Raw genomic sequence first — 26231 nt, forward strand, 5'->3', positions numbered from 1 at the left:
TATGTTAGTCACTGTCAGTACTTTTAAGGTGAAACACAGCCATGTTGAGTTTTGAAGTTGAATGGTTGAGACATTTCTTACTTTTGACTTAGATCTACACCTTGGAGAGACCTCCCAGTCGTTTTTTCCAGACTGGAACCTTGAAAACCCAACTTCTGTGTTCAAACAGAAATCATCACTTGGCTCAGTCAGGTACATTTTTTCAATTTTTCTGGACATACCTGTTAGTTCTCAGTTAGATTTATCCTTTGCCTTTTACCTTACCTTAATTACATACCCAGTCATCATCTGATCTGTACCCATAAACAAATGATTGTATTGTATTATGTGTCTAACCAGTGGATATCTGTTTAATATCTGTTTAATTCTTGGACGTTATGTGTTTTTGATGGCTAGGGGGAACTGAATCATTACAAAAAACTCATATCTTATGTGTGACACAATGGAAATGCCTATTAGTTTGTGTAGACTTTATGTTCTACTCTGTTTCAATAGATTTTTTTCTGACAACCATTTGGGATAGTTATCATCTATGCAGACACTGTATTGGCTAAAGTATTTGATTGGCTGCCATCACACTCATGTGAATTTGGGTGACATCTCAACCACCGTCATAAGCTATTAGCCATTAGTCTGCAGCCATTTTGACTTGCTAAAGACCAATTATGTTTTCTTTGTTTCTTACAGGAGAGTCTTCCAACAACCGAGGCGAACCTGACTTATGGACCAGCAAACATTACCACATTTGAGTGTTGGATGGGGGAAAAAAGATTAAATGAGCTGTTTTTCAGTTGGTAAACCTGAGAAGACTCCATTTTCCGAATATTACAATTCTCCTTCCTTTTTTGTTTTCACTACTTTATCTGAACTTTTATACTTATTGTTTACTTGAGTATGTGACCAAAATTACTTTCTTAACTTTAATAAAATATCCCAGATATCCTAGGTAGGCGTGAAACTTTGTTCATATACATTTTTTGATCTTGTTTCCTTTAATTTCTTTCCATATTATTTTAGTTTACATACCCATATGAACATAATGAGAATGTTATACTAAGTGGATGGATTTGGTACTGGAGATACGATTAGCAGAGCCATACAAAAGCAGATTAAAATATTTAGAATATTGAACTGTAAAGTTGATGAGCTGTTATAAGGACAAACTGAGATCTAATAACAAATATTGTTTTTGGTTATTCTATATTTTGTGGTCTTTATCTATCACCCATTTGTGACATTCCTGTTTGTTGTAAGAATTTTAAAGTCATTAGAAATAAATCATGATATTTAACACTTGAATCTCTCCATTACCCAAAAGACTGTGGGTGTTCACAATTATAGCAATTCTGTTGGATCAGAAGTTCTCTAATAGATTAATATATATATATATATATATATATATATATATATATATATATATATATATATATATATATATATATATTGTTAATCTCCATTTTTAATTCACATTAATAAACTCAAGAAACACGAAAGTAATTGTTGCCATCAGTTTCAATTTTAAGCATTGCTGTCTAAAGCTAAAACTCCTCAGCTCCTGTGCCACTGTCGCTCCTCAATGACTTTAATTATATTGCACATTCACTAGTTATTAGCACATTCAATAGTTACAGTTAATTAGCTAAATTAAACATAACTGAGCATAACTGATCAAAACATGGTTTCATAGTGTTTCTAATGTTCCTTTGTACGTGTTGATTATGCATCATCAGGCATTAGGGGTCGCCATGGCTGTGGTGATTGAAAGCAAATTTGGCCAAAAGTAGTCAACATGGAGTTGATGAGATACAGATGATAAACAGTTACTTGGCCATTGTGGGGACTATTGTAGAACTACAACTTTCCACATTGGAATTCTGACTTCTAGTATTGTTCTTGTTGTATTCCTACCTTGGGATGTGGAAAATCCCATTTTCAAAAACAAACAGAACACAGCACAGTGGCATTAAATGACGAATCTGTATCTCTAGATAACCTTCAAGCTTTAATAAAATTGTAAAAGTGGTCCTGGCACAACCCTTAGTTTGGGTTTACTTGAAAGACTTCTGCGCCTCATTTCTTCAGACAACACCTATATGTCTCTCTTTCTTTCGGCACGCAAACCCTCTTTCAGCCGTTCTCCCACAAACACACACACCTCGATCGTAATCTCTCTTTTAGTCCTGTAGTCTCATCACACCTGCACTCATACACAGATGCTGGGAGCAGGACGAGTGCATCGTCCAGGTCCAGGTCTCCGGTGGCAGACCAATCAGAGGAGAGATAAAGGCAGTATGATGCTTTAGCCTCGTAACCCAGAGCAACCCATTTAATCCCACTGGCCAGTCGCTGTGATGGAATTCAATTGATCAATCATGTAGCTCTGATGGCACCATTTCAGCCAGCTTATTGCTTTCTGCTTTCTCTCTAACACACACCTACACACCTACACACACACACACACACACACACACGAGTACACTCTGAAACACCTGAGCTATGCTCACCACTGTAGCATACTCTCAAATGACCGCAGAACGACAGAATGAAGAGGAGATAACGGAGCCCACTGTAGTTGAGCAGAAAGAACAAAGCTTTTATTCGTCATAATCAATATCATCCATTCATGTGTGTGAATGTGTATGGACGCGCCTTGGCGTGGATGTAGGTGTGTTTGTGGGCGGGTGGGTGGTTGGGTGGGTAGCTTGATATCCGGCCGCTCTCATTGTATCCGTGGATGGGTAAAGAAACTCATTGCCGTGACGGGTTAAATCCCATTCACTGTCAGACTCACACACAGACACACATGCTCACAGCTGCCTCTATCTCTGTGATTCGGTCTCAGAAGGGAAGCGTTTCTCTTCCCTCTTTTTCAGAGCAGAACAAAACAAACAATGAGCCTTCATTGTTCCCTTCTTTCTGCTTTTTCCTTCTCCCCTCCGCCTCTTCTGTCTTCCTCTCCGTCGCCGGCTCAGCCAGCCTTTGGCTTTATTTTTCTCCTTTCTTCTTTTTTTTTTTTTTTTACCAACCCCACAAGCAGTTTGGATTATTAAATCCTAAAACATGTAAGAATGAAAGTTGTCAGCCATTCAGCGTGCCTGTGTGTGCCTGTGTGAGGGTAGGACACTACCTGTGTGAATCTTATTAAAGCTGACACGCTGAAGATCATCTCAGTGGGACAAGTGTTATAGGGCTGACCTCACAGCTTCAGCTTGCTGCTAAATTTGTGTGTGACTGAGCCTGTAAGTGTGTGTGTCTCTAAAGATCAAAGTTTTGGGAGGTGCCTGAGCGGAGCCACGGTTGAAGAGCGTGCATCTCCCCCCTCCCCGCTTTCCTCCATCCTCCGTATCTTTTTCTCACTCCCAGCTTCTTTTATTCGGTAAGCTGCTGCATGTCACAGTGGATGCACAAGGGGGTAAGAGGTCAATGTGGCATTCTGGGTAAGTGCCACTGAGACAAGTTCTGCTCCACAAAAAAAAGAAAAAAAAACACCATTTAGAGCTGTTGTTGTTTGCCATGTGACTTTCTTTCAAATGTGATTGAAAAAAAATAGCTTGAAACTAAATTAAAAGGTGTACCCTGCAGTAATTGAACCTCTTGTCCTGGAGCCCATGTCCCATGTTGCATCCGCGGAGACACACTCACACACATTCACACGCGTGCGTGCACGCAAGCAGCCTCGACGTGCAACAAGAATAGGTTAAGGTACAATGGTCCCCTTTTGGCCCCACAAGTCAAGTTCTCCCATTCACTTCCATTCATAGCCATTCTGCTCTCAGTCACCCTCTACTTCCCCTCGCTTTGGCTGGAGGGCACAGGTCACCACAGGGTTTTACCCACACACACTCCTCCCTCCAAAACACCAACACACATGCACGCACACACACAAACACACGCGCACACACGCGAAGACATGCTGCTGATTTCGCCTTCCTGTGTTCCCACCACTTGCACAGCTGCTGTTTAAATATCGCTGTTCTGAAATTGAAAATAGTCCATATGCTATGCCTACGCTGTGGCTCCAATGGTGATTGGAGTTCCTTCTTTTGGTGGCTGTTATGGCAATGAATGGAGAGCTGTGCATCACACGTGGACATAAATAATACATATATATGTATATATAATAAATTTAATTTAAAATATCTATTACTCTTCACTTCTAAACTGGACTCTTTATGTATTATTCTTCGAGTAAAATGTATACAGCCTGAACTGAGGAGTGAACCCATGCAAGATGTGTATCCAAACCTGGGGCTCAGAGGTGAGATGTTGGCCACTACTTTTGGTGGTATTTTGAGTTGCCATAGCAACATAATTGGCCAAAGAAAACCTGTGAGGGATCGAGGAGATCAAGAAAATGGTCAAATTTCCCATACATTCCCGATCATCTAGCTGTATTTCCGTACGTGTTCCTTATGATGCAGTTTAAGTTTTATGACTGCTGTTAATGCCTCTCACAGTTTTCACACATTTATTGTCTGAATAAGACAAAGTCCTGAAAAGCCTGGGACTCTCAATGTTAGAGGGAAAGACACTCTGAGCCTTCTCTGAAAATGTTCTGCTTAACTTTCACTAACCCACGAATTTTGCCATACACACACACACACACACACACCGTGCACACAAACACTGAAACTTTATGTAATTTTGTTGAACAGTTTTCCTACTTTCTGACAATGTTCCTGTCATTGTCTTAGTAGTTCTGTTTTTTTGCTAAATTCATGGGAGAGCACAGAAAAAATCACAGAATTTGCTCCATGGAGTCTATTTTACTATATGTATCTACTTGTAAAGTCTGGATTTGAAAGGTATATTCCAACCCGGATACCTTTTTAAGAAAAACAAACACTGGACCTTGTTGCAGCTCACATTTTGAATACATTTTGGCATTTATTTTGTTTGGAACATTCGTTTGCACTTTTGCATCTCAGAGGATTTAATTTCTCTACGAGGAAGAATCAAGCGCTACAGGTTCACTTCCACGCCCGCTGTCAAAAAAAGCAGAAGTCGCCATGGTAACATAAAAAAGGTTTAAACTTAAACTTTTACGGTAAACTTCACATGTACTTTTCAAAATCAGAGGCTACGTGTAATTTATGGAGCATTATTACAAATGTAGGTTTAAATTTTTAATAAGTCCACATCATCAAACAGGAAGGGATTAATGTGGCTTTTTCAAACAAAAAGCCTCGACATTTTAAATTTATACACAAATGGAGCAAAACCACTGAAGAGTTAGCCTTTGGAAATCAATTAGTTGTCTTGTAAACGGTCCTGATATGACGCTTAAATCAAACTAAACAAACCAGAAAAAAAGACGCCTCTTATAATTTGCATAAAGCGTTGCTACACATTTGTCACAAAAGATACACCTGTAATCCTATATTTAAATATTATCTTTTTTTAAAACCCTAACACGCTCCCCATTTAACTCCACAGACACCGTGCCGGAACCATTCCTCGAACATTAATCACAGGTGAGAGTCACCCCCGAAATCTCACCTCACCTCATATATTTCTATCGCCGTGGTGTCATCCCTTCCCCTGACCTTGTCCAATAAAGATCGCTGTTCTACCACTTTAAATTTTAAATATTCACCTGTTTAGATAAACAGTCAAATTAACAGTGAGACGGTTGCCTTCGTGTCCACATGACCCGCTGTATACGTGCGCCGATAAACATATGGGCGTGCGTGTACGCGAGAAGCGTGCTGCATTGTTTGTCGGTGTGCGTATGTGTTTGTCTGTCCATGTCAGTGCATGCTGTTCCTGCTGTCGCCCCTTGCTGTGTGTGCGCGTGTCATTATCCGGTGGGGGCTGCTCTAATGGAAGCTGTGATTAGCAATGCTGTTAATTAGACCACAGAGCCAACCGCGCAGACCTCTGCCATAGAAACGCTGCAGATAAAAAAACGTGGCGGTGAGCAACGTCGTGTCCAAATGAGGCTTTCTGAGCACCTCAGCGAAACATGAAATAAGGCAATGTTTTGATCTCACTTACCAAATTCGCTGACATTGAAGAGCTGTGAGAAACCTACGTGGAAAAACCTTCCCTGCTGTGAAGTGCAAGTTCATAAAAGTGGCCAAAATGATACAATATCAAGGTTTTTTTCATTCACATATAATACTCCTTGTGGGAAGAATTTCTTGTCTGTACACATGTCCCTGATAACTGTCAGCCAGGTTGTTGTTTTGTGTTTGTTTTTTGTTGCAAAAAAGACATACAGTGGAGTAGCAGGTTGTTTAAGACATATCAAAAATAGTTAAATTGTAAAATATATATTTTCAAATTGCTCAATGTGGAGGTCGTTCTGCTTCACATGCTTCAGTTTGCATCTTCAACAGGTCCAGAGCTCGGATTAAATATTTGCCACCTTACAAATCTCTGCTATTTTGTAGTTTGCTTGTTGTTGTTGTTTTTGTGCCAGACAAAAATAAAAAATAAATGTCTAAGGTTTTCAAATGATGATTTCATTTCATAAGGGAAATGCCATCCAAGCTAACCAGACCATCTGTGGAAACTACTGTATAGTGATCCTCTAAACCTTATCAACTATTGACTGCAACAACTGACGTTGAACATTTCGACAACTGCCACTTTCACCTCTCTGCAGAAGAGTTTTGGTTCACTCTTCTGTGAAGAAATAGTTAGATTTAGCCATATGTGAGAGTTGTTCTTATAGCAGGAACCACCTATGATCATGCCACTGCATGATTAAGGAATTTAACTTCAGACTTTGACTACACCTCTCTAAATCCTTCATTTTTTTTAATTCTCAACCCTTTCCAGCTGGACTTAACGGTGTGCTTTGCATCATTGTCCAGCTGCATAACTCAAGTGTGGTTGAGATTAAGGTCACTGACCCACAACCGGACACTGTCCTTTAGGAATGTCTGGTAGAGAGCAGAATCAGCGTTTCTCTGAGTATGGAAGTCGTCCAGGTCCTGAAGCCCCAGATCATGAGAGTACCACCACCATGTTGGATAATTCTTCCTCTAAAATGCTTTTAATTTTACATCTGGATGCACAGCATTTTCATAAAGTTCCACTTTGGTCTCATCTGTCCACAGAATATTTTCCTGAAAGTCTTGGGGATCCTCAAGATGTTCTTGGGCAAAACCTAAAAGCCTTTGTATTCTCTTTGGTCAGCAGTGCTTTTGCTGACCAAACTATCTTGTAGAGACCTTTTTTTTTTTAGTCTAGTCTCTTTTTAAATTGGTGAAACATTAACATAGCATTGACCTCAAAGGCAGAGTGAAAGATTTATTTTCAGAAAATGTAGGTAAGAAACACCCACGTTCCTTTTTGAATAACTTCACATGCACAAGACCATCTTACTTATTCCTCTGCTCCTAAAGGCGATTACATGAAAAAAATCTCCCAAATCCACTTTGGTCTTATTTCTTTCTGCTCCAGCCTTCCTCTTCTTCTAATAAACTCTCATGCGGTTTTCTTCTTGCAACTCTCAGCCACTTTCAAAGTGAGAGCTACAATGAACGGCTAACACCGAAGCTAACCGGATACATATACACTAGCAGAACCAAACAAGGAACCCACATTGGTGTTATCTGACCGCATCAAAATGATTGGCCTGTGGGACAACTAATAGATAAGGTGATCCCCCCAGAAGTCAAAGCAGAAAAAGATTGCCTACTATACTTTTAAGTGAGGCTTGACACTCATGGGAAGACTCTGTATTTTATCCATCTAAGGATGATGGCTCTGTCCGTGGTTTGTGTGACTCCCAAAAGCCTTAGAAATGGCCCTTTCCAGTCTGACCGATGTCAAATACTTCGTTTCTCATCTGTTCTTGAAGTTGTTAGATTAGGTAATGTCTTTTTTTTTCTCCTGGTACACATTAACAAGCCCTCAAATTGCTAAAAAAAAAAAAAACTGAAGGGAATGCTTGAAGAAAGAGATTTGTGCGTACTGATAACTTTTTGGGTAATGAAGTGCAAAAACTTTAATGTTTTACTTGTTTTATCTTTGTTTAAAAATGGATGGGGAAAAAAAAAATTGAGTTAACTGGTATTTAGAACCATAAGTCTTCTCATCATATATCTGTTTTAGCCTGTGAGCAGTTTTGGGCTTTACATGCTCCTGCTTGACAGATAGTGGATAAACTTGATATTTAAAAAGTAGTTAAATCCTCATCTGAAATCAAAACTTTTGGGGTTCTGGAGAGAATGCTTCTCTGTGTGTGTATGTGTGTGTGTGTGTGTGTGTGTGTTTGACTATGTTGGAGTTTAAGTCTTTGTGATCCACTGATGGGTAAGCAGCCAATATTGAACACATCATGGTTCATCAGGGATTCACCTGGAACCCGCTGGAACCATTTGAAAATTCATCAGTGGTGGGAAAAAGCACCCATACAGCGTGTGTGTGTGTGTGTGTGTGTGTGTGTGTGTGTGTGTGTGTGTGTGTGTGTGTGTGTGTGTGTGTAGCGAAAGAGACACCAAGCAAGTAGGAGAGAGCGAGAGAAATAGCCCCCAGTGGCATTCTGTCACCCTGCTTCCCTCCAACATCTGGTGCTGTCTCATTTACCGCAGGAGACCGTCTGTGTGATGGCTTTTTAATGCCGCTGATTCTGCCGCATGCACGCTCACCACCACACGCACGTCCACTCACACAAAAGGTATGAAATGCATGGGAGAAGCCCACCCCAGAGTCAATGCACACACGCAGACACACATGAAGGTTCCCACTCATATTAGCATGCAACATTGATCCAGTATGACAGCACATATGATCAATAGAGCATGCATAAAATTACTTCTCAGGTGGGTCTCCAGTGGAGCGCGGTGGGTAAACAAACACGGCTTTCTCAATCAAGATGTTTGGTTTACAACTCCCAGACTTCGTATGTGTACACACTCGCATCCATTTGGCTTTGATCTCTTATGTGTTTAGGTGTTTCCAGAATGGTTTTTTTTTTGTGTTGTTTTTTGGCAGAAAAGATCTTCCTGTCCCCATCACCACTTCATGTATTGTTTCATCTGATATATGTACAGTCTGTGGGTGTTTAAAGTATATATTTTTTAAAAAGCCATTAAGGCTGGAGAGGTACAAGGTTTTGAAAGTATGCAGGATCAGCGCTCACCTTCATCCCTCTTCCTCTTGCCCACGTCGGCAGCGGCGCTGATTCCCAGGATGCCGCTGATTGAGTACGACGAGCCAGCGGAGTCGCTGGTGACCGCTGAAACCTGCGTGGAAGCCACGGACGTGGCTGCAGACAGATCGGATGGTGGATTAAAGGATCCGTCCGGAAATTACAAAGAACAATCGTGGTAGTTTTGTGGACAATTCTTTTTCCCTGATCTCCCTTCCCCACTCCCCCAAATTGAATAAAAGTTTCATTATGGGGATTATTCTCCCACAACAAAAGATAAATATGTTTCAGCCCTTATTTTTTTATTACATGTTACTAACAGTGCCATTAATAAGGACACTGTGTGTTGTACCCAGCACCTCCTTTTGGTGCACACATTTTAATTTCTTTCTCCTTGGAAACTCACAAAGTTGAACTCAACCGCATTAACTAAACTTGAGCCGAAAGCACAAAGCACAACGAGAAGCCTCTAGAGGGGTTCTGCTCCTTGTTGTCTCCTCCTCTGATCTCCCCCCTGGAGGAGACAAGTTTCTTGATGGGCGACACAGTTGTCACAATTCAGTGACACACACACACACACACACACACACACACACACACACACACACACACACACACAGATACACACAGTAACCTCCTGACACACGTGCACAAACTGCAACATGCAGTCAGTCACTCTTAGGTCCCTTATCTGTGGGCGGACGACGGGCTGAGTGACAGTATGGTATCCCAGGAGGGACAGAAAGGTGTGGCAACAGACATCCTAATCCCCTTTCCCAATAGAGCACCCCCCCCCCCCCCCCCCCCCCGTCCCCATCACAGACAAGTGAGACCGAAAAGGGAATAAGAAGAAGAGGAAGAAACAAGACAAACCACAGGATCGGCGTTCCTCTCAAGCCGTTACTCTTTTTTTTTTTTTTTTTGCTAACGACGAGGAGAGTATAATGAATGCATATCCCCTCTTTTCCCATCACTTGATTTAGCACTTCAATTATCTGATTTCCCTTTCTCTTTCTCTTCACTCTTCTTCTTCTTTTTTTTTTTATCAGAACGTAACGCTCTTATTCTGCAAATCCAAATGTTCAATTTTCCGCCTGGGAGTGGGAGCCATTTATCTGTGTAATCTGTAAGCGTGCGTGGGGAAGAGAGAGCGCGCCCCTGCGTCGCACCCAGGTGTGTATGTGCCAGGGTATGGATCTGATAAACGGGAGTATAAGGCAGGAGTCAGGGAGCGGCGTGTGAAAATTAATTTAGATTACTAGACAATGTGCGATCATGAAGATACAAAAAGACAGCGAGGCGCAATCCACTGCAGGGAGAAGCGACGAGCGGCGTTTGTCCTCGGAGACATTCGCTGAGTGAAAGGGAGTCATGGTTCCAGCGTGGCGGTAGAAGGCTTCGGTCTAAAGTTAAAAGATTTAAATGTAACAAGCTGTGCGGATCATTACATAAGAATCTAAAGGACTACTTTTTTATTTTTACTTCCACAACTTTATTTAGGTACAGAAGTCGTTGTTGCGTCAGATTTGGAACAACATGTTTGGTAATGTTTGACCTAATTCTCTATGTGGTGGGAAAAATCAACGTTGCACGTCACTGTATTTGCACCATGCGTAATTCCCTGCTGGGAGAGATGGTGGTGGCAGAATCATGCTGATGGCCTGCTTTTCTTTTTTCAGGACCGCCCGGGGAGAAGAGACGCTGCAAACGACTGCGGTGGGCAATAACCTGAAACATGCAGCCACAGCAGCAATGGACCGCTTCAGAGCAAAGCGTGTTCATGTGTTGGAATGGCCCAGTGCTGAAAATCAAACCCAATTACAAACTGAATGCAGAACTTCAAAAAATGGGTACCCATCATATCTGAGTGAGCTCGACCTATTTGGCAAAAAAGAAAAAGAAACGTCTATAAATGCCTTGCATCTGATTCTATAGAGCAGTGGTCTTCAACCATGGTCCTCAGGACCCACTGTCCCACATGTTTTACACGCGTCTCTGCTCAAGCCAAGCGCTCCTGGATCAAATGACTGCAATAAGTCCTCAGCAGCCACCAAGAGCTGCAGAGGCCTCTTCATCGCCGATTTATTTAAATCAGGCGTGAGGAGGCACCTAAAACATGCAAGCCAGTGGGTCCTGAGGACCGAGGGTTGAAAATCACCGCTATAGAGTACTGACTTTGTGTTGGTTTCCTTATATAGGACATTTTTGACCAATCTGTATAATCTGACCCAATCTGTATAATATGATTGAACTTGATTTTGTAAAGTGCCTTGAGATGACATGTTTCATGATTTGGCGCTATATAAATAAAATTGAATTGAACTGAATTGAATTGAATTGAATTGAATTGAAGTGTTTAGGTGGAAACAATGCGTTGGCTTTCATCTTTGCTCCTGGGGTTAGACTCTTCTGCTACGCCGTGATGTTTCTGACCTACACCAAATAACTGTTGAAAAGCCATTCCTACTGTCACAATGAAATATATTTTTATATTTGTAGTTATTTCCCCCCCAAAAGCAGTGATGTTTTGTTCTTTTTTTGCCAAACTGAAACATTTTGAGCGACTTGGGCTGTCTCTGCCTTCTGCCATCTCAGCTGACGTCGCACAACCCCGAGTGACAAAGGAACCAGAATGTGCTGAGGGAACGTACCTAAGCTGTGAGCCGACACCGAGCCCGTTTGGCCGGGCTGCTGCTGAACCTTAGTCCGTATGATCCTGCAGAAAGAGAGAGAGGAGATATTGGTGTGTGTAGGCTGGCTTGTGGGAGAGATCCTGAGTGACAGAGAGAACATGACCATCGTGGGAGCAAAGCTGTGTGTGTGTGTGTGTGTGTGTGTGTGTGTGTGTGTGTGTGTGTGTGTGTGTGTGTGTGTGTGTGTGTGTGTGTGTGTGTGCGTGTGTGTGTGTGTGTGTGTGTGTGTGTGTGTGTGTGTGTATGAAGTGGCTTAGGCAGGCTGACATGGCGGAGGGGCCTCACACTTCCTGCTTGGTTGATCATGCAAGCCTTTTTCTTCCTCTTTTCTTCTCCATCCTTTCCTCCCCTTTTTCCTCTCCTCTCATTTCCTTTCCTGCGTCTTCCTTTTCTTTTCTTTGTGCCTGTTTCACCTTCCTTTTCTCTTTGTCTGCCTTTTTTTGGCTCACTCGTTTTTGTTTTTTTTCCCCTCTTATTTCCCCATGCCTCCCTCTGTCGCTCCCCCTGTGCACTCAGGGGAAAGGCCTTGTCATTGTACCATCGTGTAGAACCACTGAGCTGCGGCCACTTCATACATATGGAGGCTGGGGCCCTCTTTGCAATTCCCCACTCCCACACCGACATAGACACACAGATCAAGCACACGCATTTATGTTGTTTCCGTGTCTACGGTCCGCTGTTACAGTTTGATACCCACAGATTACACAAGCTGTGGTACCTGTTGATGGAGCTGACGCTGGGGACACTGTCGTTGTCGCAAACTCTCTCGGCCAGGAGCCTGTCCCGGATCTCCCAGGCAAACATGGTGGGGTTTTGGCGTTTGTAATCGGCGATCTTGTCGACCACTTTGGGTGTAGCAACCTTTGGTTTGGATCCCCCGATTACCCCAGGGCGGATGCTCCCCGTTTCATAGTACCTGCGAGGGACAGCGGCGCAGAGCTTTGTTAATCAGAGACAGGAACAGGTGAGAATGAATTTGAAGAGGATTTATGTGATGGATTAACACAAAGTACTGCATGATTATGAAGCAGCAGGAAAGGAACCCAGGTTTTTTTTTTTTTTGTTTTTTTTACAAATAAATTGCAATTTAGCCCCCCTCCCCAGTCAACACTTTGTGGAACCGTCTTTTGTTACAAATTCAGCTGGAAATCTTTGGAGCCTCCGATACGTTTAGCTCCATTCTTCCCTTTAACGTTGATCAGTTTCCCTATCACATACGGGATATGTGATTGGGAATAATAAATTATTTGTCTTTTTATATGTTCAAACTCCACAACTAAACTTGATACACTGCAAAAAGGGAACTCAAAGTAGGTAAAATCCTCCTGAAATTAGCATATTTTTTGTTGATTTGAGCTGGTAAATCAGATTTTTTGCCAATGGAATAAGATCTTTGCACTTAAAATAAGAACAATTCATCTCCATTACCTTATTCCAAGTGCAGGATGTCTAATTATCTTATTTTAGGGGTAGAAATTCTCATTCCATTGGCAAACAGTCTTATTTAGCTGCTGAAATCAAGGAAATATATGCTAATTTTAAGAACATTTTACTTACTTTTAGTTCCCTTTTTGCAGTGTAATATAATGTCTGTCCTGAACAGACATACAGCACAATGTGTGAGTCACTGATCTGATTACAGCTGGAGAGCAGCATGATTGTACTGGAAATGTTTCCTCCTGTTACAAACGACCAACCTGATATTGAAATAAATTCAGCCTCCTTTAAAGCAGACTCGTTTCCAAAATGCATACAAGACACCCCCATCACGGTGACATAAAACAATCTGTTTGATGAGATGAGACATGATTTTATGACTTTGTCACATTAGACATTTGAAAAATAAGAATCTTAAATTGCTTCAGATCGTGTTTTTTCCCTCTAAACTCCGACCCTTCTCGTAAAGCTGAATGTTTGTGAGTAGAGTCAGGACAGGTCATACTGTAAAGAGAGCGTGACCTCTTCTGCCATCATCTGCAGCGACTTTTAAAAAGCTCAACAAGCACATAAACAGGGCTGGTTCTGTTCTGGTGACTCCTTTAGAACCTCTGGATGGCTGTGAGAAGAGGGACGCTTCAGAAAATGAAGAACATTATATGAAGCATCCCCTTCATCAGACCGTCATACAACAACTAATTGTCTTCAGTCAGAGGCTACTTCGGAACCGCTGTAAGACAGACGGCTACACGAGATCCTTCCTGCCCACGGCCATCAGCAACCACAACAACTCTGATAAAACCTGCGTAATATGAGTTACAACATTTAACTTCCCTTTGGAATTAACAAAGCATTTTTCAATTTAATTCAATGAAATAGGCTTGTTGTTTGTGTGAAAGTGTGTCTGCCAAAGAGAGCAGAGACAACATCTGTAATCCAGAGGAGAAACATTCAAGACAACTTTAGCTCTAGTTTTCATGTTCTGGTGGTCATTCGACCACTGTTCCACCCACCCACCCCCCTGCCTCTCCCGTGGAACACCCTTCCTTCTGCAGCCAGGGCTGAGTTTTCGGAAGATCCTCACACCCCACAACTAGTCCTTATTATTTTGATGTCATCTTTGATAAGACAGCATATGCCTGTGCAAATTCTCAGCTATCCGTGTCACAGGAACAGCAAACAGGCTTAAATCGGAGGCAACCAGACTTCCGCTCAGTTTTTCTGGAAACGCCACGACACCTATCCAGGAGTTTTTGTCAGTTCTGGTGGCTCACATTTGAGCAACCTGCAGTTGGAGCGCTGCTGTTCTTAAGGTTTCAAAACAAACTCATAAAGAAGGCTTTTTTCTAAACCACAAGCGTGTCTGCTCTGTCCTCTCAAAGACCCAGTCGTTGTAGACGGCTGCTCATATTAGCCCTGATTCTGCTGGAGGGTCATTCCTTTCCATAGTCATTCCTTTCCACCGTCGCCAACTGCTTGCTCAGTATGAACGAGATTACGCCTTTTAACCTATCTTAAATTTAAATGTCTAAAAATGTGCGTTTATCTGACTCATGGAGTCACCTTTCATAATTGTACTGATTGACGCCAGTAAGTTTTAAGTTTTCAATATATTTAAAATTTTGCATATTACTGAACGATACCTGTGCTTCTCTTTTTTATGCGGAGGTAAAGATCTGAAAAGTGCGGAGTGCATTTGTGTTCACCCCACTCGGTTCTGACGCCACTAAATAAAACGTAGTTTGACCGACTGCCTGACTGCCTTAAGAAGTCAGCTAATTAGTGAATAGGGGTCCATGTTGAAGTCTGTAGATGAAACATGAGGAAAAATGGAAACATTAAAAAAGCGCAAGTATTTTTGCGAGACTCTGTAGCACCCCTGTAATCAAATCATCTTGTTTACCTTTTTTAATAAACTTGACAGTGAGCATGATTAGTGACCACCTGCATTTATTAACCTATAGCTGATCCTTTCTTCTGTTGTGTTCTGTAAATGAAAAAAAAAAATCCCTCTTGGCTTGTTACATAATGTCAAATCTGTCTGATTTGCATTGAGAAATCTGCGTCAGCTAAAGCGTTAAACGTGGACGCATCGCTCTCAAACAACCCGTGACGCAACACTCGTGATGCCTGACTCGATCTGCTGTGACGCGCGCGTACGGAAAAAGATTGAAGCGTTTAGTGTCCACCACGGCTATTTCATGAACGTATTTACATGCAAAACGGGCACGAGGGCAGGGGATGGAAGCACGGTGCACTACAGAGCTTGCAGAAAAAAAAATGCTTGTGGGGTGTGTGTGTGTGTGTGTGGGGGGGGGGGGGGGGGGGTGTATGCGTGGCTGCAAGCTGTCAGTCAGTCTTAAACCTGCTGCTCTCCCTCCACTGTACGGTGGAGTAATCCTTTCCGTGAAGATGTGAGTTGCTGTAAATGTGCGCCTCCTTGTCTTTCTGCCCCACTGTGTGTGTGTGTGTGTGTGTGTGTGTGTGTGTGTGTGTGTGTGTGTGTGTGTGTGTGTGTTGCACTTTTTGACTCCTCACAGCTGGAGCAAAAACACAACTAAAGGGGGTAGAAAAAAAAACAATCTATTTTCGAATGGAAAACGGTTTAAATTATTCACAGCTGAATCATCGGTGAATAAACGAGCCCGGTTATTGATATCCTGCTCAACGATGAGCCGACGCACTCACTCACTCATTCCCACACACACACACACACACACACACACACATGGACACACACAGGGTGGTAGAGTTGGTGTTTTTGTTCTGCTGGCACCAGAGAGACAGAGAGGAGAGGATAAAACAACCCTCCCTCCCTCCTTACTTCCATCCATCCCTCTGTCCCTTCTCCTCCCCCTCGCAGTAACGCTTCAGTGAGTTGAACGGCCAGGCGAGGGGAAGAGAGAAAGAGATAGAGAGAGGGGAAAGACAGGGAAAAAAAAGGAAAGGGAGGCATGGGAGAACAATGAGCAACACATTTTTTGATATAGCTGAGGGTCGCTGTTGCTAATCCTTCCCCTCTGTCCCCACAAATGGTCTCTCTGTCTCTCATTCATTTCTCTTCTTGAAGCACTCCACTCTCTTAACACGCCTTTTCCTTTTTTTGATTGTTCTTCCGTTTCTTCCATTCTTCGCCTTATTCACATTTTGTGGTTAGTGGCGCTTCAGAAATATGGTACCGCTTTCATTTTGATGCTAATTCCAAAAATAAAAAAAAAGGTGATGAATCTTTCGCCCATTGTCTGCCCTTTTTTCTCTGCTGGGGGACAGAACGAGCAGGGATTTGCTCTTGAATTTAGCTTTGAAAAGCCAGACAGACACACAGAGAGAGAGAGAGGGAGAGAAAGGGGAGGTGAGAAGATTCACAGGAAAAAATTGAGACGGGTCAGGGAGGACTTATGGGATACAGAGAGAGGAGTGGGGTGAAAAGGCAAGAGCAAGGGAAACTGAAAGGCTGACATTTGTGAAAATGCACCTTATGTGTGCGGTAGAAGTAGAGGCTTAGAAAAGTGACCCAAAGTCAGGGTTTTCATATGACAAGATCACATCGATCCAAACAAACGTAAAGCAGAAGCTGCCTTTGTGTAAGATCGAACCAAAGCACACAAGTTGATCGTTAGAACTTGGAGAGATGGTTGACGGAGGATTTTGAGTGGAGTTGAGTTGTCCTGGTGCTTTTTGTAGATTTGGCATAGGCCTTTAAAAACACCGGTTGATTTTCTGTCTTGTGATCCAAATCTATTTTGATTTGGATCATTGCCTTGTCGCAAGATATATCCTTGAGTTGACTGGTGGTAGATGTTTAGTTTTAAACCTCCAGTATGTCAAAAAGGTCCTGATGCCATACACTGTGACAACGTTCCTGGAGCCTCTGATGGTAGAAAAAGGCCCACAGCATCACACGTCCTCCAGCTAATATAGTGTCAGATGCTTTTTCTAGTTTGGGTTCTTTATTTTGTACCACACCCACACACAGTGTTTGTTGGCAAACAGCTGAGACACAAAACCATCGGACCAAAGTGTTCCAGTCAAATATCCAGCAGGGTTTACTGAACACCGTATACTTTTATAATGCTGCTTGTCGGGACTTTGATGCAATCAACTGGTTTCCTTATATAGGACATTTTTGACCAATCTGTATAATCTGACCAAATCTGTATAATATGATTGAACTTGACTTTGTAAAGTGCCTTGAGATGACATGTTTCATGATTTGGCGCTATATAAATAAAACTGAATTGAATTGAATTAATGGTAGGACAGAAAAGGTCTTTTTTTGGGGGGGGGCAATGCTTCCCAAGAAAGCAGCTGGTGTTATGGAAATATTTTTACTGTAGAATGTCACACTTAGTTCTCCAACGGTGACTTTATGAGATTCCTTACCTCCCTTTCCATCCTCTTTAGCATGTGAGTCCTTTCAGCTGCTCCCTTATTTAGAGGTCACCCCTGCAAGTCATTACAACTTGCACCCAGACTTGGATGCCCTCCCTGACGCAACCGGGATTCAAACACGGGACCCCCACATCAAAGATGCAGCTTTGCACCGTTACACCCATAGAGTAACATGGTCAAATAGATATGGGCTCTCTTCAAACCAAGAGGCCAGTGGCTAAAGAAAAGGGATCTCTGTGTAATAATGTGGTATGTGAACACAGGGAATATGGAGTCATGCGTCATTTATTAGAAGCTCAACAACTTTGTGATCTACTTTCAAAAGTGAAGTAAACTTCATTTAAAGCTATACTAAAGAATTCAGGGTACTAACCAGTGTTGTAGTCAAGTCACTATGCCTCGAGTCTGAGTCCAGGTTCGAGTCTCCAATGTTCAAGTTCGAGTCAAGTCCAAGTCATTAAAAAAAAATCTGAGTCAAGTCCGAGTCAAGTCACTATTGATCAAGTCGAGTCCAAGTTCCGCACTAAAGTAAGCATAGCCTACATGTTTTTAAACTAAAAAAAAAAAAAAATCCAATCCACATAGCTGTAGTGTCGCAGCTCATAGGCACATCCTAATGGCGCCCACTATGGACTTTTATATATAATTTGCCTTCTGAACTCACTCTAGCGGTGCTCATCATGACTACACTCCTGTCTTCTTGACTCACATAAATGCAAAACTTAAATGTGCTTTATTTGAACTGCACATAACCGTCTGTCATAAATAGCCTATGTAGTACATAGACATATTAAAATTGTAGCCTAATGATATATAAAAAAAAAATGGGTCTTTTTCTCAATTTCCGAGTTAGAATGGTCTGAATGTAGGAGTCTGAGTCCAAGTTCGAGTCATCAGTGCTCAAGTCCAAGTCAAGTCACGAGTCTCTAAATTTAGCTAATGACTCGAACTCGAGTTCGAGTCTCGGACTCGAGTACTACAACACTGGAACTAACAAGGTTGTAACTAGTAGTTTTGTTAAAATCTTGTCGTAACAGGGCAGCCAATAAATTTGACTGTTTGTAAGTTGAAATGATGATTTGTCAAACATACTTCTGTCTGCAGAAATTGCAGCATAGATGCTAACCAGCCATGTTCAATACTGTAGAACATCCACTTTGCACTGAAAACAGACATTACAGGCACACAGACACTTCTTACTTCTCCTCCTTGAAAGAACACATTGTCCCGCAGATATTGTGGTCACAAATGGGGCAGCAGTGAATATCTTCTTTACTGTAACTGTATGTTTGCCCTTTACCTGCCCAATATCTTGCTGACGCATCCGTGGCTGACCCGCAGCTGCCTCGAGATGTCGCAGGGTCGAACCCCTTGATGGGCGAGCTCCACTATTCGTTGTCGGACAACGTCCGGAAGAGGTCTGCCGTTTACAAACACGCCTCCGAGCTGGTTCACCCCGCCGTGTCCTGGAAAAGAGCCGAAAAGAGTCTGAGAGGGGATACCAGCAAGGATGGGGGTGAGTAACAGGGATAGAGGACATTTAGGGTTTGTTTCAAGCCACTAAAGTCTCTAAGTGCTGGAATTTTAAATTGCAAAGGCTGATACAAAAGATAAATGTTTTCAAATGTGAAGGACAGCATGTGGATTGAAGATGGAGTGGTGGATTTTCTTTATATTTCAAAAGAGCTCATTTAAGAAATGCAACCCATACTGACAAAACAAGATGTTTAATATAAGTAGTTAAGTTTGTGTAACGTGTAGTGGTTTGCATAATCTTAGAGTGCTCTTGCTCAACTAAATTAGTTAAAGTCTAACTTATTTATATGATACTTCTGTTCATCTGGTTTGTCATCCTGTGTTACAAAGGCATAAAATGTGTTTGAAATTGTAATAAATGTTTAAAATTAGTTCAAGAAAAGGAGGACTCTAACATTTTTTACTACATTTGCAACTTAAATGTGCCTCTCATTGACAGCAAGTGCATCAGGGTTTTTCTAGAATTATAACAAAGCTGACTTTAGCATTAGTGCTATTGCTTAAATAATTCAACTGGATAAAAATACATTCTCGAATCTAACCACTGTTGACCCCAATCTTTTAAAAACAATATAATAATGTAACTGATAAAAAATGATCGGGGGTTTTGTGGCTAATATTTTATACCGGCCAATTTTTATAGATGTACAGATAAGCTTGGTAAAGAAAACTAATTACATTTAAACGCCATTGTCATAAATATCCTCCTAGTGAAATCAAAGTTGGGTGAGAAATTGTTGTCATATGTCAAAATGATCACAGAGCATTTAACTACTTTACTGAGTGCGTGACCAAAGTCTTTAGATATATTAAATTGTTACATGTTGTTAAGCAGCTAGAGATATATATTATCTATAACAAAACATTTACCTTTTAGATAAGCATATTAGTTTGGAAGTATATGCTTGAATAATGTAAGCCACATACCACCAAAATGCTTTGATTGAACTTTATATAAAGGTATAGGTTCAGCCTGCAAATATTCCGATTTGTGGTGTTTGTTGTCCAGCAAATAGTAGTAGCTAATGCGGTTTTTGTCATTTTGGCTGTATTATTTATATGTGGTTATAATAAAGTTATGAACTGATCTAAAACTGGTGCTTGAGAGAATTTCTGTACTGGAGTAATATTTTAATAGTTTGTATTCAGCGTGCTAGTGTCAAATTTAGTGTCCAACAGAGAACAAGATATGAGTTGAATATCAACCATGTAAAGGTTAAGAGCTTCTGTGTTGGAATAAAAGATGTTACATTGAGAACATATTTCTCGTGAAAAGCGAGAAATATGTTCTCACTCCCACAGCTGCAAGAGCAAAATGACGTCATTTTGTTCTTGCAGCTGCTCCGGGAGTTCTTGCTGCTTGTTCTTGACGCCATCAGGGCAGAACGTAGCTTTTTTTCTCGCAGTGGGTCCTACTGTTGCGTGGATTGGCATGGTTAATTTGAAAGAGCAGAAATTTCTCACGCACCTGTCAGACTCAGACGCTGTATTTGCCCTGTTCAACCCTGGTGGTTTTGAACGCTTGAATATGCCACCTGTGTTCACTTGTGTTCTTCATTTCTTCAGCAAATGCAAATAAAAACGTTCAAACATTTATTTCTCCTCCTCCTGTTCTTTCAACAAATCAAAAACTGCCATTTCTGTCATTGTGGTGTTGTTGTCTATCAAATTTCCACAAACTTAGCACAGGTGTTATGTATGCTAGCATGGACGGGACTTTCTAGGAGTTCGGTTGCTGAGTTTCTCGTCAAGTATGAATAGTGAGAGCCACATCTGCCACCTTGAGAACAAAGACTCTTTCTTCAGTTCTTTGCGGACTTTGTAACAGCTTTAGGATTTAAATTTGTATCCAGCTTCAACCAGTTTAGCAGCGGCTAAAATCAATCTTGCTAGCAAGCTGAGGTTCTAAACCCTGAATAACTCTTTGCCAATGAATTGCACATCTTCGTTTTGGTTGTCGAGGGAAAGAATTACAATTGCACCCTGGTAGAACTGATCTACAATAAAAGTTGCTATTTCAAGAACCCTTTATGCCATAATTAAATTAGCGACAGCGCTAGTACTAAAGTCAAACTTGCTAGCCAGCTCCTCCTAACCCAGAGGAGAGTCATTGCAAATGAACAACATGATTCATGTCTTAGTTGTGGTCATCAAATAAAACTTTTGAATTCCATCGTATTGGGATAGATTTTAAAAAATCAACACGTTTTCAACAATTTTAGTAAAGTGTTATACCTTAATTACAAACCAATGATTCTGTTTTTGGTCCTTTTTAAAACAGAAGATAAGCCAAGTTCATGGGAGACACAGTACTATGGTTGTCGTTGATCGACCTGACCTTACAAATGCATATTAAGGAAATTCTCTGGATGGAGAAAATGCAAATGCATGCCATAATTTTGTCATTTATGAATTGTTGATTGTGCAGATGTTTTGTAGTTCCTGTTCTTTAAGAAAGTATGAACTGACAAAAATTGCCAGTTTTGTCTCAGGTTCAGCATTACAGAATAGTTAGAACTTCAATTATTTGATTCATTAATCTAACTAAGTATAACAGTATTAACAAATTAATTAGAATTTTTATTTATTTATACCATTGCCTGAAATTTTATTAATTTCAAATCAATATCTGATACTAATTATCTTTTAAAACCACCTAACTTCCAATCACCAATATGAATTAAATGACAAAAACTCTCAGTGAAATTTTCCACTTGTTTTCTTATTAAGAAAAAAAAAGGTGCTGAGATATCATAATTGCTGGTCATAAAATATCCTGGATCAGCCTGCACCATTTAGATCACTTTGAGTTTGTGCTGAATGATTTTTTTTTGTGTTCTTAATTTTTTATTTATTGCAAATGACCTCAATAAATTAATGAAATTAAATGTTTTTTCCGTGACCTTCATTTTACTAGCTTCTATTGCTCGAGAGTAGTCTGACATTAGCAGCTTTCTCAATTCCCAAAACAACATTCAATGTTCGTTCCAGGGAGAAAGAACTTCATCAATTCTGGGTAGCAATGCCACAGGTGTTGGCCTCCAAACTGTAGTCATTTTTTTAATGCATCTGATCTGCACCGTGTTTCTCATTTATCCTGCTAAGCATAAGAATACCAGTCAGACAGCTCTGAAAATTCAACTTTTCGAATTTCACCGAGGGGCAGGCTAAGCAAAGATGGCAATTAGGTGAAGGGATTTCAATTAATTATTGACCAAGGCCTCGGCTTGGCCCCACAGTAAAAGATGCTGCTAATATTCCCCTCAAGGGAGGTAGGGATGAAAGTAAAGCAGGAAATAGATAAAAACAAGAGAAGGCAAGACTGGAATACACTGGAGTAGAACAAAAGGCGAGCTGGAGCTTAACGTAATTGAAAAACCTCCTGGAAGCAGATTTTTTTTTAATGTACTGTAGCCATTAGCTAAACAAATAAAAAAATGTAATAAACAAAATCACGTACCTATTAGAGAAGCGGCTATGAAATTTCCATTTTTAACAAAACAAATTCAATGCATTGCTCGATGACTTTCAAGGTCCTCATCCAGCGAGTCTCAAATCACACTTTCATTACACATTTATCTTGTTATGAAGTTTAAAAAGCTAACTTTCTGAGAGGTTCAAGAATCAATCACTCTGAAGTGAATATCGATCATGAATGCGTTTTATAACTTCACAGAAAACAAGGCAAGGCTCCATAAACTGGACCAGGTCAGAAACTTTGTCATCTGAGACGTAAACATGGGTCTGCCGATCCCGAGAGGAACAAACTCCCTCACTCTGCCGCCACCGAGTTTTTTATGTTTGCACTGTACATAAACATGAATCCCACCAAAGGCAACGTGTAAATCAACTTAGAATTTCTCCACCGTTTAATCCACTGGCTTTTGTATTACCATAGTGATTACGTCTTTAGGGGAAACACAAACGCACACACACTTCCTTACACACAGACACTAATCCTGGCTGTGGGGGTAATAGATTTTAAACACATGACCCCAGCAGGGGTACCGCCTGGAACAGCAGGCTAGCCCATGAACCAGTCCCCCTGCCTTCGTCTTCTCCTCATCAGCATAAGGAAAAATAATATAGAACTAAAAATACATAGTTTTTTCAGCTTCAATATGGATACATCAATAAAGGAAATAGAAGTCTAAAAATGCCTCTAATAAGGGTGGTCTAGCTCTGACCGTACTGCTTCGTTTTTTACTTATTTTTTATTTTTTTTCCCGATACAGCATAAGAGGGCTCATTACACAGGCACCAGCGCAATTTGAAAAGCAATCACTCTTTACAAAAGGCAGCAAAGTATCTAGCGAGAGTGAGGAGTGTCTGTTTATGCCATGTTTCTGTGAGCTAAACTCGACCGAGGCTTTGCGAGAGAACGCTATAATCTACAACGGATACAAACTTTAAAGAAAATACGCGCCAATGTGGCAAAAGAAAAGCAGTTTCAGTCATCAAAGCTGCTACAGCTAAAATGGCAACTCTGCTAAATGATAGAATTAAATGCATTGGTTAAGGGCCGGTTACGACGAATTAGGTTTATCACAGCTTTACCCAGTTCCAGCTTCAAAAACTAAAGGTAAAGGGCTTTTTTTTTTGAGAAGTCAGAAAAACTGCTGCAGGGTGCTAGGTTTTCTCACACTGTAACACATTGCTGCCCTTCCTGCACCGGTTGCCATGCACTGCCAGTCAGTAGGCTGAAATAACGCCCCCTGTAATTTCCCCTCGCTCACAGGAAAGAAAAACCGTGCTATGTGGAAATATTTCTAATCATAAAGATAACACGAATAGTCATAGTGTTCAAACTAAGGGAACTAAAACCAGCGCTGTTGAGACATTTTTTTGCTTACGGTTTGAATGTTTGCTGCTTAGTCGTTTTAGTTTTGTAATGAATCTGGTGATCTGTTTCATCTGTTGGGAGTATTGCCGGCTTCGTGGCTATATCGCTCTTGAAAAAGATATTTTAATCTATATGAGATTATTCAATTCCCTGAATAAATAAAGGATCTAATAATAACTCTGTTTTAACACTACGTTGACAAGTTCCAGGTGGGATGTCTGTAAAGCAGCTGACTGCAAGCTGACCACCAGAGCAGAGATATCAGCTCGTTCTGCGAGTGTTGATCCATACAGAGCATAGAAATAAAAGGTGAATCAAAATTAAAATCACCATAAAAAGATGATATTGTTATCCCTGTAATATTCTAAATGTTGTTTTAATAACGGGAGAAAAAGATCGTGTTGTTTCTGTTTTAAATAGAACTAACTGGATCATTGTAGAGATTTTTACTGAGATACAGTCAAGCCATGGTATTTTCACTAAGAGTTTTCTTATGATGAAAACTTTCTGCCAGGCCCCAACTTAAGAACGCAGGTGCAAAAAAAAAGGGAGCTGGACTCGTTTTTAAGTCAATGGAGAAAATAATGCTTATTATGTCACGTTCGCTGCGACGTTTAAAAGTCCCACAGGTGCTGGAGGGCAACTTTTCATAATTATAAGATGCGAGGAATTCAGCGCTACAGGGTTCGACCAGCCCTTCTGGACACCAAAGACCAGAGGGTGTTTCTTCTTCTTAACATTTAAAGCATTCTTTAGATCTTGCTTCATTGCAATCTGTTCTGTTAATGTTGTTTGGTAATGTTGAATTTAGATATATGAAAAGAATGACATATCATCTGTCAAACAAACTTGTTTCTAAATAAATAATCCTGAGCAGACTACAGCTTTTCACTGTTAGATGATTTGCAGACTTATGTTTGTTTACATTTAACCAGGATGCAAGTATCATCATCACCATACGCCGTTAATCCCATAAATGTGCTTTTGTATCTTTTTGCTGAAACAGTTTCCACCACACCTCCAATGATGCTCTATTTTTCTCATCTAGATTGAAATGTTCTCCAAAGCCCTTTGTTTTTATGTTTTTCTTTGTTTTAATATACTGAATTCTTTGGAGAATGTACAAATAATTGTCACAGATAAGAGGCTGTTCAGTGTAAATAGCCGCCAAAAAAAGGCATTTACAGCTTCTAGGACAGGTGCATTTAATTCAGTGACTGTTTTTGTTATGGATTATATAGCTCACCACCCAGAGAACCCCTCATTGTGGGTGCAGTGAGAGTAAAAAAACAAACAAACAAAAAAAGTTATCTCTTAGTTGCGTATTTAAATCACTTGTTCAGGCAATATATAAAGCCTGTGCCCCCTTTCATTCCAGAAGTCACAGAATACCGTGGAGACGTGTGGTTATCAGCTTCATCACTAAACATTTAATTAGTTTATAGTGTTAAGAATATTTTTTTAGAAATCCTGAGACCTAGATCAGGGCTCCTTAATGCAAGAACCACAAATGATGTTCTTCGTTTGATACATAATGATTAGGAGGGAGTAAAAACATCAAGCAACAAAGCTCCGCAGCCACTGCTCTAACCTTTGAGCAAACAGGGCGCCCCCAGACCAAACGTTTTTTTTTTGTTATAAAGGAGCGATCCATTTATTTACTGTGACTGATTTCTGGGAGTTTAAAGGAAATCATCACAAAATCTCTGCCTGTCCCATTCAGCGTATAGAGAGAGCGTGCTGTAAAGAGCCTGCTGACCTACATGGACAAATCTTTTTACACTCTCAAACACTCTGTGTGAATGCTTTATGGCTGTATAAGGACATTATTCGCTTCCCCTCCTGCCCTCATTATTATTTCCTGAAACCTCTCAGCGAATAAAAGCAGATTTTCTGCAGGTCGTTTATAGAAGCCTGCTGTGCTAAGTCCTCCTCACCACAGGTATCTGCACTGAAGTCTCTCCCCCCCGCCCCTTACCCAACCATTCTCCTCCTTTCTCAGATAAGAGTAAATGAAATGGTTCCTTTCACCCCTTCTATCTGGGCCAGGGCATGAAAAATATGCCTTGCTTTGTGAGGAGATGGAGAGGAATGACTTGTGACCCACAAAAAAACCTCCAGATAGCTATTTATTCACTTATCTGTGTATTTACCGTTGGTATTAGGCGTGCAGACTCTCACATTTTTAGTGGGTTTGGGTATTAGGGATTATGTGTTTGAAATT

General features: G+C 40.9%; 1 protein-coding gene across 3 annotated transcripts in view; it reads right to left on the reverse strand.

The window, feature by feature from the left end:
- pax5 (paired box 5) overlaps window positions 1-26231 on the reverse strand; it is a gene marked incomplete at its 3' end in the record, with an annotated part of 60397 nt that overhangs the window by 21016 nt on the left and 13150 nt on the right. For all 3 annotated transcript variants that reach the window (XM_036136926.1, XM_036136924.1, XM_036136925.1), the window contains 4 exon segments: window positions 9098-9223; window positions 11758-11822; window positions 12518-12715; window positions 18929-19094. In XM_036136926.1, the coding sequence (XP_035992819.1) occupies window positions 9098-9223; window positions 11758-11822; window positions 12518-12715; window positions 18929-19094 (555 nt within the window).

Source organism: Fundulus heteroclitus, chromosome 5, assembly GCF_011125445.2.
Source record: "Fundulus heteroclitus isolate FHET01 chromosome 5, MU-UCD_Fhet_4.1, whole genome shotgun sequence".
Lineage (NCBI taxonomy): Eukaryota > Metazoa > Chordata > Actinopteri > Cyprinodontiformes > Fundulidae > Fundulus > Fundulus heteroclitus.